Below are 13,700 nucleotides of genomic sequence, written 5' to 3'. Positions count from 1 at the left end.
CACCCTACACTTTTGGACGTGGCTGTTTTCAATGGAGCACTTGATTGTATTGTCTGTGTGAAGTTTCCTACTTGGTGTAGCACAGAATAATGTCTTGAGCTTCTATATTGTCTTTCACTCTCCTGATTTCCTGCTCTCATATCAAGGAGGCAGTCTGGCTTTGGATACCACTGTCTCAGAGCCATTTGCATGGCAAGACAGAAATGAAAGTAGTCAGAGGGAAGTCTGAGTTCCTCAGTGGGTTCACCCTAGGGTATCGGGAGAGGGAGCGTGCTAGTGTCTGAAGGGATAAAGCTGAAGTGGAGAGGGTCGAAGGGAGGGAAGAGTGCTCCAAGATTTGGGGGGTGAATCACGTGGGAACCCTGGCCTGTCCCCTTGGGGTGCCCTATGGAGGTGGTGAGACAGGAGAAAGGAAGGGCCATCCAATGCACCCCAGACACCAGGGTTACGGATCCCACAATGCTTCCTGAAAGGAAGAGTGGCTTGGAGACTGTGGAGCTACTTCATAGGACACCCCCAGGGCTGGGACAATGAACGTGACAGCTGAGGAGCACCCCTGGAATGTTCTGCTTCAGGAAAGCCTCCTGGTTTGAGGCTGGATTGCCTCAAGCCTGGATTGAGACTAAATCTCTGCTCACCAGAAGGTTGAGGTAGATTCAATTTGATTGAAGAGAATTAAAGTAATGCACCATTTCTTGCATATCCAGTTGATAAAGCAAAAATTATAACTGCTTTGTGTGCGCTAGTTGGCTTCCCTAGATGAGACAAGACACTCTCTAAATGCAGGGATCACTTTTTATCATTCATTTGGTCAATAAAGATTTATTAAGGACCTACTATATACCAGGCACTGATCTAGATACTAGGTGTACATTAAACAACTCAGACATGGTCCCTCCACCCTTAGATTTACAGTGAGGGAGAAAGAAAGAAACAAAGAAACAAGCAACAAGTATATGATTATAAGTTGGGATGAGTGCCGTGAAGGAAAAGAATGGGGTCTTCATCTTAGCAGCTGAATTTCTAATCCTAAACCAGTGCTGTCACCGCACAGGACTTGGTGCACCAACTCAGCCCCTGCCTTCCCTCCTCTGTGGGAGCGGCACCTAGACCAAATCCCAAGGTCCCTGGCTTGATCGCTGCTTCTCTAATGGCCAGGCATGCCAGATCTTTGCTCCCCTCCCCTCCCCTTCCCTTCCTTTCCTTTTCCTCCCTTCTTTCCTTCCTTCCTTTCCTTTCTTTTCTTTTTTTTCTTTTGTTTTCTCTTTCTTTCTTTCGAGATTTTATTTATTTATAAGAGAGAGATTGTGAGTGACAGAGAGAGAAGGAGCAGGGGGAGAGGGAGGGGCAGGGGGAGAGGGAAAAGCAGACTCCCCGCTGAGCAGGGAGCCTGATGTGGGGCTCCATCCTAGGACCCCAGGATCATGACCTGAGTTGAAGGTAGGCACCCAACTGACTGAGTTACCCAGGTGCCCCCTGCCAGATCTTTTCAATGTGGACTTTTAATACTTCAAACACCATGCTCAAGTTATTAGTCATATCAGTCATGTTCTGTTTGTCACTGTCTCTCAGGGGAAAACTGACCTAAGACCTACTAACTCCCACTCATCCTGCAGCTCTCAACAGAAATGTACACTGTGAAGCCTGAAGTGGTCAAGATTCTGGTATGTTTGCAGGAGTGTTTGCAGGTGGCCGATGTGGCTGGAGGGGGCGAACACAGGAAGAGCAGTGCGAGATGAAGCTGGGGTGGTCGGGGGGAAGGTGCACAGGACCATGGTTTAAGTTTGGATTTTGTTCTAAGTGCAATGGGAACGATGTGAGAATCTTAAGTTGAGGAATAGCTGTCTAATTTGTTTTCAACCATATGCCATAGTGCCGGTTTTTTGGGTAAGCAACTATTTGGTTGTTTGATGACTTCTTGCCTAAATGAATGAAACTAGGGGTTGGTGGATGGAGGGGAAAAGCCCTCTACAGAGATGGCTTCTTTATGGCTAACAAACACTAACAAGTTAAAAACCCAAAAGTTTAGGATTGAAGCCTTTACAAGTTCCCAACCACTTTAAAGTGCTCCCTGCAACAGTCAGGTTCTGGAAAAGTTGACAAGTTGTCCTAATTTCCTCTTGCTTCACTTCTTCCTTCTCCAGTCTGACCACATCACTGGGGAAGATTTTTTTTTTTTTTAAATTCCCTGTGTTTCCTGATTTATGTTGGCGCGTCAGAGATTCCAGGCGGTGTATGTGTAGAGCGAAGTATTGAGTGAGGCTTACCATTTTCAGGGCTAGGCAAGTTAGGGTGAAAGATGGCAAGAAAAGCTGCTCACACATGAATTGAGACCTCTGGGCAAAGGAAAGGACCCCCAAAATCATGATTACAGAAGTTGTCTCAGGCAGGGGCACATGGACGAGATCTCAATTCCTTACTAGGTGCCAAGGAAACAGGGGTGATGTCAGTGTGATTGTGGCCTCAAGGGTCTGGCAGAGCAGGAGGCTGACATCACCCCCCAGGGGACCCAGTGAGCTCAGACTCCAGGGAGGCCTCCTCACAGCCCCTAAAGAGGCTGGAGCAGCAAACATGACAAAGAGAGCCCTGGAGGCTGAGATGCTTTCCTGTGTTGGTCAATGATTTTCTTCTCCTTCACCCTCCCGCCAGCGTAGAATCCTACCTCAGGACAGTGGAGAGAGACAGAAGGAAGGAGCTTGATGCTCTGCACCCAGGACAGGTCGGGTCTCATGGGGCGAGCTCTCCACTGGGGCAAGCGCCTGCCCCCAAGGAGCTCACGGTTCAGCTGGAGAAACAGACCTGAACAGTCAAAACAATCAAAGAAAGGGTACGAGCTTTGAGGTTAGGCGTGGCTACTAACCTCAGTCTGGTTATTCACCATCTGACCTCGGGCAAGTTATTGAACCACACCGGGCCTCAGTTTTTCATCATTAAAATGGAGAAAAGTAGGATCATGGTGAAGATGGGGTGAGGGAAATCCTATCATGTTCCCGGAGCCCTATAGGCATTTAATGACCGGTAGTGTCATTACTGTTACTGCTCCAGATCACACAGTGTGACCGAAACAAGGTGGGGTCACGTATTAATACGGTCGACCCTTGAACAACATGGCTTTGAGCTGGGCAGGTCCACTTCCGTGTGGATGTTTCTCAATACATGTATTAGACAAGGTCTGCTGATGTGTGACGATTTGAGAAAACTCTGAGCCAAGCCGTGTAATGGTCGATTTGCATTTCCCTGAAGGTAGTTCTGGGAAGAGGTCTTCCAGGTGAATTGGAAGGGGGTTGAGAAATCATACAATCCATGACAGTAACGTGGACCAGATGCAGAGAGACAGAATGATTTGTGTAAGCTCTCACAATCAACTCACGGCAGTGGGGGGGATGAGTGGGACGATAGGGCCGAATGGTCCAGAAATGGGCCGTGGAATCAGATGGCCCTCAGTTCGAGTATCAGTTTCATCATTTACTGGCTGTGAGACTTGAGGTATTACCTCAGCTTTATAATCTCCCAGCTTTCTCATGGGATACACAGTATCTATTGCAAAGGATTACTGCAAGAATTCAGCGGTGTATGGGAAGTGCTTACTTTGTGTGTTGTGCCTGGCACACTGTAGAAAGGGCTCAATACAGTTTAACTCCCAGTGCTGGAACTGAATTAAAGGCCCCCCTGACTCTTAGTTGAGCGCTTGTCTGGTCATTCCACACTGACCTGACGTTCTCTCTACTCAGAGGGCATTCACATTAGGCAGGCTGGCTTCACTGCAGCTTTGTACACCCGTCACTCCAGACAGCCTTGTTGGTAATGTATGAGCTTTCTGGATTCTGCGACGGCTCAAAAAAACTGCTGACAGCAGCGGAAGCTACTTTAATCACTACTATACATATCTGGTCTACATACCAGTCTGCTTCCTGTAATGGACAAAACGTTTTTTGCTGAGTGAGATGTTAAAATGCGCGTCTGAAGGGACCCTCTGTCATGTATTTCAAGAGATCTTTAGAAATATAAAAGGCTCCATACTTTCCCTGCCTCTCCTACATCTGTCTGGGATTGTTTAAGCATGAGTAATTAAATAAAATGAGGACAGCCAGAGATTATCGAGAAACAGACAGGTTTAGCAACTTACTCAGTTCTTGGCAAACACAAGGACTTGTAACCCATTCTCCTCATGTTGTTGGTTGTTTATTTTTAAAATGTGTTTTCAGTTAATAACTACTATTTTTATTGAAAAAAAGCAATATATGCACAAGGGAAAGAATTCCAAAAGTGCAAACACAATTAAAAATGACCTTTCTCTTACTTCAGGCCCCTTCCTTCCAGTCCTGCTTCTGGCTGCCACTACTGTTAACAGTTTCTTGGCTATCTTTTGTTTTGTTTTGTTTAAGATTTATTTATTTGAGAGAGAGAGCACGAGCAGAAGGGGCAGAGGGAGAGGGAGAGAGAATCTCCAGCAGACTCTGTGCTGATCACAAAGCCCAATGCGGGGCTCAGTCCCAGGACCCTGGAGATCTCGACCTCAGCCAAAAGCAAGAGTTCGACGCTTAACCAACTGTGCCATCCAGGTGCCCCTTGGGTATCTTTTCAGAAATGTTCTGTGTCATATTTCAAGTATATATAAGCATATATATAGATATTTTTTTCAAAAAAACAAATGAAAACATGGTCTGTATACTGTTACATGCCTTACTTTTTCCCCACTCCACCCTACAATTTGGAGACAGTTTCATATCTGAATAGAGAGTGTTTTTTTTTTCTCTTTAATGATTTCATAATAAATAATCCATAGTATGTAGCTGGAGCAGAAGTGATCTACCCTCAACTTCTGGTTTGGTTCTTACATGCCTTTTTTTTTTTTTTTTTTTTTGGATTTCGGTAATTCTTTTTTTTTTATTTTTTTATTTTATTTTTTTAAAAATATTTTATTTATTTTATTTTGACAGAGAGAGCGAGCCAGCGAGAGAGGGAACACAAGCAGGGGGAGTGGGAGAGGAAGAAGCAGGCTCCCAGCGCAGGAGCCTGATGCGGGGCTCGATCCCAGAACACCGGGATCACGCCCTGAGCCGAAGGCAGACGCTTAACGACTGCGCCACTCAGGCGCCCCTCTTTTTTTTTTTTTTTTATAATAATATTTTTTTATTATGTTAGTCACCATACAGTACATCCCTAGTTTTTGATGTAAAGTTCCATGATTCATTACTTGCGTACAACACCCAGTGCACCATGCAATACGTGCCCTCCTTAATACCTTACAGGCCTTTTTGTTGATGGCAAACCATTCTCCCAGTCGCTCTGCTCCAAACCTTGAGTGATACCCAAGGTCCTCCATCCCTGTATCTAGTAAGTCATGCCAATTCTGCTTTTTTCCATTTCTCCATTCTCTTTCAGTCTCATTGCTACATCCCTGGTATAGGCCTTAAAATTCTTATAGCGTTCAGCCGTCTCCAAATTTTCTAACTCTGCAGACGTCACACACTTGCTCTTGATCCAGTTTCACGCCAAGGTTCTCGTTGTGTCACTCTTAAAAACCTCCAGTGGATTTCCATTCACTGTATTATGTAAAAACTCAAGCAGTGATCAATAAATATGATTTTGAAAGTCTAATCTGGGGAATTTATGAAATGCAAATGCCTTTATCAGAACGTCCAGATGGCTTAGGACCTGTAGCCTGCATTAAAAAAACGTTTCCAAGTGCTTCTGATGCAGTCAGTTTTTGGACTAGTGGAACCATTAGAATAAAGTACACATTTCTCAGCCCAGTATTTCTCTTCAGGGTACCTTTGTAGCCCCGTCTTTTACTACTGCTTCTCTACACGCCAGCGCATGTGAAGTTTTTGTTGGCTTTCTGGACGCTCCTAACACCTTCCAATCACACCTTTTAAAATACCAGGCCCAGTCTTTCTATGAATCCTTCACAGCCAGAAGTCATCCCTGAACTTGATTCTCAGAACTGGCTCACAGCCACATTCTGTCTTATTTCTTAGTTTGGGGATTTTCCAGCTTTCTCCCCCGAGAGCTTGTAAGATCGTTATCTGCAGAAACCCAGTTTGTTCTTATTATTTGCGTGTACAGAGCGTTGTGCACTTTGTGGCAAGGGTCTTAAACAAGAATTTGTAGAATCAGTGCCATTGTCTGACCTGATCACCGTTGCACATGCAGTGTCGTTAACTGTTCCTGGCTTATAGTGGGGTTTTCTACACGTATTTGTGGATTCAAAGAATAAATGAGCGGGACCCAGTCGGTCATTGCCCAGAGAACTACAAGTCCCAGCAGGCGTTGCGCGAGACGTCGGCGGACGCGGTGATGCACGGGGGCGTGCCGAGCTCGAGGGAGGGGTCGTCCTGCGGGTAGCCGGAGGCCGGGGAGGCTCTGGAGCCTAGGGTGAGAGAGGGAGCGAAAGGTGAGCGGAGCTGAAGGAGGGGACGCGCTGCCGGACGCCCCCAGTCTATGGAGCGGGGTAAGATGGCGGAGGCGGAGAGCCTGGAGACAGCCGCGGAGCACGAGCGGATCCTGCGAGAGATCGAGAGCACAGACACGGCCTGCATCGGGCCCACCCTCAGGTACCCCGGGGACCGGGGCCAACGATGGGCGCGCACGGGCGGGACAGGAGCCAGGCTCCTTCAGGGCTGTGTGTCCGGCCGGCCTCCCGCAGGGCCAGCGCCAGCGCCGGCCCCTCCCTTCGGGGATCCCAGCGAGCGACCTCCACCCTCGGCGAGGCGGGTCTCCCTCCACAGCCCGGACGTGGGTCCCCTCCTCGACCGCCGGCGCCCACAGCCCAGTTACTCTGGAGGCTCCTCTTGCCTTCCTCCAGGCTGGGGCAGTCTTGGGTCTCCCTCCTAGGTAGACTAGCACGGAGCTGGGCGACTAGAGCGCGCCCGGCAGATGGTGGCTCTTAGCAGATCTTGTCCCTGGGGATATCACCCTTCCCCTCCGACTCAAACCCCATCCTGTCCTAGACGTAAGTCCTGCTTTACAGACAAACATAAATTCACCCACGGTCTGATGATCGGAAGTTAAACTCGTGCCTCCTTAAAATCACAGTCACTTCTCAGAAACGAGTTTGTGAAAATCTTAGGCCTGGAAGGAAGGAAGTTTCCCTCAACCCGCGCCCCTCTCCTGGGACCGAGTACTTGCTGAACCCTGTTAGTAGGAAGACCTCTTCCAAAGGTGCAGCCTCATGGTAGTCTCACCGTTGAGAAAAAGTTATTACCCCTTCTGCCTACCCCCTTATACTTTTACTGTGCCCCCTCACCCCCATTATATTCGTAGATGTCAAAACAAACCTCCAACCTTCCTCAACTTCGTGTATTTGCCAAAACTTAGGCACCACTTACAATGTACAGTGTAAGACATTGTATTAAGCAATTTACAAATGAAACTTCAATCGCAGAACGATCCCATTAGGTGGGTACTATTATTACCCTCATTTTACAGACGTGTTCAGTGACTTGCCCAAGGTCACACAGAAGGTGGGGGAGTAGTGATTCCTACTCAGGCTCTCTGGATCTAGGGTCTGCATTCTTAATCTCTGTTGTTGTTTCTCAATTGGTGATTGTCATCTCTCTCTACTTCCTGTTAATTACTCACCAAGTTCAATTTCGAATCATCTTTCCCTTTCCCCTCTATTTACTAGTGCCTGGAACTAACTCATCTTCATCCTTCCTGTTGTACCTCTTGATCTCCATGCAGTCAGTAGATAGATAATTCTCCTACCCACCTTGTACGGTCTTGGGGTACTGTTCCTCCCTTCAAAAAAGGAGTTATTACTCCCTCCTTTTTTTTTTTTTTTTTTCCCCATAGGGAGAGTTGAAGAAGGAGCAGGCTGGAGACTTTACTCCTCATCTCCACCTGCATATCTTTCTTCTCTGGGGCACATTGTTAGCCTACTTTCTTCTGTGCGTTTTCTGGTCATGACCGTCCTGAGTAGTTTGCCTTTGTCCCTTATTGCACAGGGATCATGACTGTCATACTCCTTTCATTTCCCATTTTCTTGAGCTCTTAAAGGTGAATGATCCTTATTTCATTATCTTTACTTCCATAAAAACGACAGACTACTTACTAGTATTCTAAGTGCATTATTAATGATTATTAACATTGGGTTTTTATAGCACAAAATGTTACTGGAGTAACTGAGGATGCCGTTTCAGGATTTTACTAGGAAATTTGGCTACTGAGCTGCAGTTCGCAGCCCAGCAAAGTTGCCACCGGAGCAGTTGGGATTATCAGAGTTTATAGGAAGGATTCTTTATCAGAACACCATCAATATTGTCTTGAGTTCATTGTGGTTTTCAATTAATGTCGTTCTTTGTTTATATGATAAGTGACTTTAATTTAGTGTTATCTGTGTAGTTTGTTGTGATTTATTATGTTAACCTTCCACTGAATCATAATGCATATCTGTTCAACTGAATTTCGGCCTATAATTTTCTTGACTTAGGATATGTGCATCATGGTTAAAATATGTTACCCATTCTCCCTAAAATTTGCTTCATTGTTATCACTGAGTTCTTTTTTCCCTAGAAGGTGGGGTTTTGTGGGGGTTGGTGGATTAAGGGATCTTTTGCCCTAAGGGGACATGGTTTTAAAAAAAAGGGGTTTGAGAGCTACTGCCCGATCCTACCATTGCTTTTCCTGACTCCCTGGATCATTATTAGGGTCTCTTCGTTTTTGGCCTCATCTTGTGTTTGGCAGGTAACCCTGAATCTTACTGTCATCCCCAAGATTCAATCACTTGAGCAACTTGTAGTGCAAGTACTAGTACCCACTGTTTTTGTCTTTAGTCTGCGTGGTTTCTACCCATATTCGTAGGGGATGATCTCACCGTTTTCCCTTATCCCGTTCAGAGGCAGCAGCATGCACAGACCTGAATTTTCAGAGCCCATGCCTTACCCTGGATGCCCCTCCATCATTATTACCCCCTCTGTTTTTCCATCATAGTCATTACATAGGTTTGATTAAGGCAGTAGGCTCTCTTCCTTAACTTTCTCCTAAACTGTAAACTTCAAATTCCTCTACCCCCTTCACAGTCCTTTTTATTTCTTCCATCTTTTGAAGTAGCATTTCTAAAGCACCAGATTCTTAGCTGTTCCTGAGCTAGGTTTTGTAACTGAAGAGGAACTAAAGAGGAGAATAACAGTAAATTGTGGCAAATATAAGATTAGTATACCCATCCCCACAATTCCTTTTTTTTTTTTTTTTTTTTGCTCTTCACAAAATCCTCTTAGCTACATTGCCTAACTAGTCTTTCCTTTGCCAGCTATGGCTTGTGAATCATTACTTGCTTTCTTCCCCTTCTGTGATACCAAATTATTCTTCCACTCTTACCCGTTTTTGTTTGAGGAGCCACAGTGGCTTGACTTTTTCATTGTATAACTCTCCTTATTTTAATCTTGAACAGTGGATGCAATGGTAATCAATTCCCATATATCATAAGGGAGTGCCTGTCCTTTTTCATTGTATTCGGAAAGGCCCACGCATATCCACGCATATAGAGGCTGTTGCCTAACAAATCATTTTGGGAAAGCAGCCATCCCTTTCTTCTCTGTCTTCACCTTAAAAATTATTTTGTTAGCTGTAAGTCCTAATTTTGCAGATGAGAAAAGAGGCCTATAAGATATTAGGGCCTGTCTTTTAAAAAATTTATTTTTTTAATATTTTTAAAAAAGATTTATTTATTTATTTGAGAAAGCATGCATGCACGAGCAGGAGGAGGGGCAGAGGGAGAGAAACTCAAGCTGACTCTGTGTTGAGTGCTAAGCCCGTAGCAGAGCTCGATCTCACAACCCTGAGATCATGGCCTGAGCTGAAATCGGGCACTCAACTGACTGTGCTACCCAGGCGCCCTAGGGCCTATCTTGTTTTTAAAATCATATTGATTCCCGCTCTGTAGTGCTAATACTAAAATATTGATCAGAAATCACTCATGAACAATAGCTCCATATTTTCATTTTTCAAATCCCATCTTTTATTTCTGTTCTTCTCTCATACCACTATTCAGTAGAAGTCATTTCCTCATTTTGCTCTTTGGGTACTAGCAATTATCATTCCTTCTTAATTGCTATTTAAGATTTTGTTTTTAAGTTTTTAAATTTAACAGTGAAATATACAGCTTTTAAAAATATAGCTTTATTGAGAGATAATTAATACATCGAACAGTTCACCCTTTTGAAGTATACAGTTCCCTGGTTTATAGTATATTTGCAGAATTGTATAACCATTACCATAATTCAATTTTAGAACATTTTCTTCACTTCAACATCCATTAGTAGTCATTCTCCATTTTGTCCCCACTTCCCAGGCAATCACAACTTTTTGTCCTTATGCGTTTGCCTCTTCTGGACATTTCATTTAAATGGAACTGTATAGTGTGGGTATTTTGTGTGTGTGTGTGTGTGTGTGTGTGTGTGTGACTTAGCATAATATTTTCAGGGCTCATCATGTGGTAGCTTGTATTGGTACTTCATTTCTTTTTATTGTTGAGTAGTATTCTATTGTATGGCTATACCACATTTTATTTATTTGTGAGTTGATCGGCATTTGGGTTGTTTCCTTTTGGGGACTGTTAGAACAATGCTTCTATGAACATGATTGTACTAGTTTTTGTGTGGACATATGCATTCATTTCTCTTGGGTATATACATAGGAGTAGAATTTCTAGGTAAGCAGCCAGCCTCCACCGAGCACGGAGCCCACTGCGGGCTTGATCTCATGACCCTGAGATCATGACCTGAGTCAAAACCAAGAGTTGGATGCTTAACCAACAGAGCCACCCAGGCACCCCTGCCAAACTGTTTTCTAAAATGTTAGCACCATTTTACATTCCCACCAGCAATGCATGAGGGTTCCAGTTTCTCCATATTCTTGTCATCACTTGTTATGATTTTTTTTTTTTATATTAGCTGTTTTAGTCTGTTTGAAGCTGCAATTCACTGTAGTTTTGATTTGCATTTCCCTAATGGCTAATCTTTTCATGTGCTTATTAGTCATTTGTTTATCTTCTTTGGAGAAAAGTCTATTCAGATCCTTTGCTCAGTTTTAATTGGGGTGTCTTTCTATTGTTGAGTTGTAGGAATTCTTTATGTATTCTGGATATAAGTCTCTTACCAGACATATGATTTGCAAATACTTTCTTCCATTCTGTGAGTTGTTTTCTCATTTTCTTTATGGTATCATTTTCTGCACTGAAGTTTAATTTTTATGTAGTCTGGTCTATCTTTGAAAAGTTTTTTTGCTTGTGCTTTCCTCCTAGAGTGTTGCTTTATATATTTTGTTGTTACAAACCTGTACTATTGGCGTAGGGACAGTTTTTTATCTTGCTTATTTAACTAAGTTGTTTGTAAAGCTGTCTCTTATAGAAAACAAATTGGGACTTTTTGAATTGCTGTTTTGTTCAATGTCATTTGATAATTAAATATGCGGACCTGTTTTCTCCATTTACTACTTTTGTGCCTTTGGCCACATGGCTTTGTTTTCCACCCTCTTCCGTCCCCTATTACCTAAGTTGTACAGAAACCAGTTAAGCAGAATCCTTTGTTCATGACATGTTATCATTATTGGGACATGCACGGACCTCTTCAAGCAACTTACTTTTACAAGCAACTTACCACCTGAGTGGGCAGATTTTTCTCTTCTGTTAAAATGGGGGTGATACCGTGTACATTGCAGGAACAGTATTTGAAAAAAAAAAAAAGGAGATAAAGCATTCTTCATGGTACCTGCTATGTAGTAGTACTCAGATAGCATGAGTTGTCTTCTGCCCTGTTATTTTTGAGTTTGTTCTGTGGACTTAAGTATTTCTGTTTTGGGAGTTATGTTAATTTAGTGGTTCTTTGCCTTTTTTTGTTTTTTTTGTTTGTTTGTATTCACCTATTTGAGGGATATGATATTCATCGGTAATCAGACCCATCAAATAATTATTTTGGGATGGAGTGGAGAATGGAGGAGATTAGGAAACAGTTATAAAAGCCTCTCCAGTGATTCTGATATAATCCTCCTTGACAATCAATGAGGGGAAAGAAATGATCTCTCATTGCTGATTGCTTATTTTTAATAATAGCTCCCCCTTTTTTTTTTTTAAAGATTTTATTTTATTTATTTGACAGAGAGAGAGACAGGCAGTGAGAGAGGGAACACAAGCAGGGGAGTGGGAGAGGAGGAAGCAGGCTTCCAGCGGAGGAGCCTGATGCGGGGCTTGATCCCAGAACGCTGGGATCACGCCCTGAGCCAAAGGCAGACGCTTAACAACTGAGCCACCCAGGCGCCCCAGTAGCTCCCTTTTAAAAGTAACATTTTTATATTTTAATTCTAAGTGTTATATGACTTTTAAAAAAAGAGAAGAAACAGACAACAAAAACTTAATCCTACCACCCTGTCAAAACACTTATATTTGCATATTTCTTTTTAACTTTTTCCATATGCTTTTTATTACATTAGGTATTAGAAGAGTACTGTCATGTTTTATCTTGGTTTTCAGTTAATATGTTATATACAGTTTCATACATTGTTATATAGCTATATCATTTTAGTGGCTTTATTCATGAATTTATTCACTGAACAAATATTTATTGAGCAACTTTTATGTACCAGATACTCTTCTCGACTCTGGGGTACAGCAAGGAACAAAACAGACGAGTTCCTGCCCTTATGGACCTTATATTCTAGTGGAACACTCACAGCATAAACAAGCACAGGTGCATAAAGTAATGCTATTTAGTGATTAATGTTAAACATGGTTGGGTATTGTTTTCGATTAGGTGTTTAGAAAAAGTTGCTTTGGCAGAGGTTTGACTAGAGTGAAGGAGCAAGCCATGTGACTCTCTAGAAATCTTTTCCAGACAGAGAGCACAGTTAAGTGTGAAAGCCCTCAGGAGAAGCATAATGGTGGGAGGCAATGGTAGGAGATTAGTCTGGGTCCAGATATGTAGACTAAGAAAGAGGTACAGGAGCGTTTTGAGCAGCAGAGTGACAGGCTTTAACTTAGGTTAAACAAGGAGCATTCTGGGTGCTATGTGGAGATGGAGTAAGAGAGGAAAGAGGGAAGTCAGTCAAGGGGTATTTGCAGTAATGAGAGGCAAGAGGTGGCTGTGTCATGCAATAAAGTGTTGGGAGGAGGTGATAAAAAGTAGCTGGATTTAAAATATATTTTGAAAGTAGAGCCAAGAGGGGTGGGGGGGATGGGGTAACTGGGTAATAGACATTAAGGAGGGCACATGATGTGATGAGCATTGGGTGTTATATAAGACTGATGAATCACTGACCTCTATCTCTGAAACCAATAATATATTATATGTTAATTGAATTTAAATAAAAATAAATAAATTAAAAAAAGATATTAGAGCCAAAATGTTGGATTAATTATGAGGGTTAAAGAAAAAGAATGAAGGATGATTCCAAGGCTCTTGCTTAAGTAATTGGGTAAATGTGGTTGCCAGTTATTGGGGTAGAGAGTAAAGGGTAAGGAACTTTATTTTTCTTCATAGCACTTAAACTCCTGCTTGACATATAGGCTCCTCCATTAAAATTGATTTTCCAGGAGTGGAGAGATTTTGTTTCTTTTGTTTGCTGCTGTATCCTGGGAACCTGAAAGAGTACCTGGTGTACAGTTGGTGCTCAATAAATATTTATTGAATGAAGTAGAATACAGGAATTGTACCACAAACCGTTCATTATCTGGGGGTTGATCAACTGATTTGTAGATTAACTGT

At 43.1% G+C, this 13,700-nt stretch overlaps 1 protein-coding gene across 4 annotated transcripts in view; it reads left to right on the top strand.

The window, feature by feature from the left end:
- Positions 1–13,700, top strand: part of EXOC6B (exocyst complex component 6B) — a 600,442-nt gene that overhangs the window by 24,315 nt on the left and 562,427 nt on the right. Inside the window, exon 1 of one of the 4 annotated variants that reach the window (XM_045788251.2) lies at positions 6,320–6,557. The exons of 2 other annotated variants lie outside the window; for them this stretch is intronic. In XM_045788251.2, the coding sequence (XP_045644207.1) occupies positions 6,445–6,557 (113 nt within the window). In that variant the 5' untranslated portion in view covers positions 6,320–6,444. Of the gene's footprint in view, positions 1–6,319; positions 6,558–13,700 lie in introns of those variants that run through there. One more of the 4 variants, XM_045788252.2, reaches the window with a different exon arrangement.

Source organism: Ursus americanus, chromosome 7, assembly GCF_024610735.1.
Source record: "Ursus americanus isolate L20-20 chromosome 7, mUrsAme1.1.p, whole genome shotgun sequence".
Lineage (NCBI taxonomy): Eukaryota > Metazoa > Chordata > Mammalia > Carnivora > Ursidae > Ursus > Ursus americanus.
This window is presented reverse-complemented; position numbering and strand designations above follow the sequence as displayed.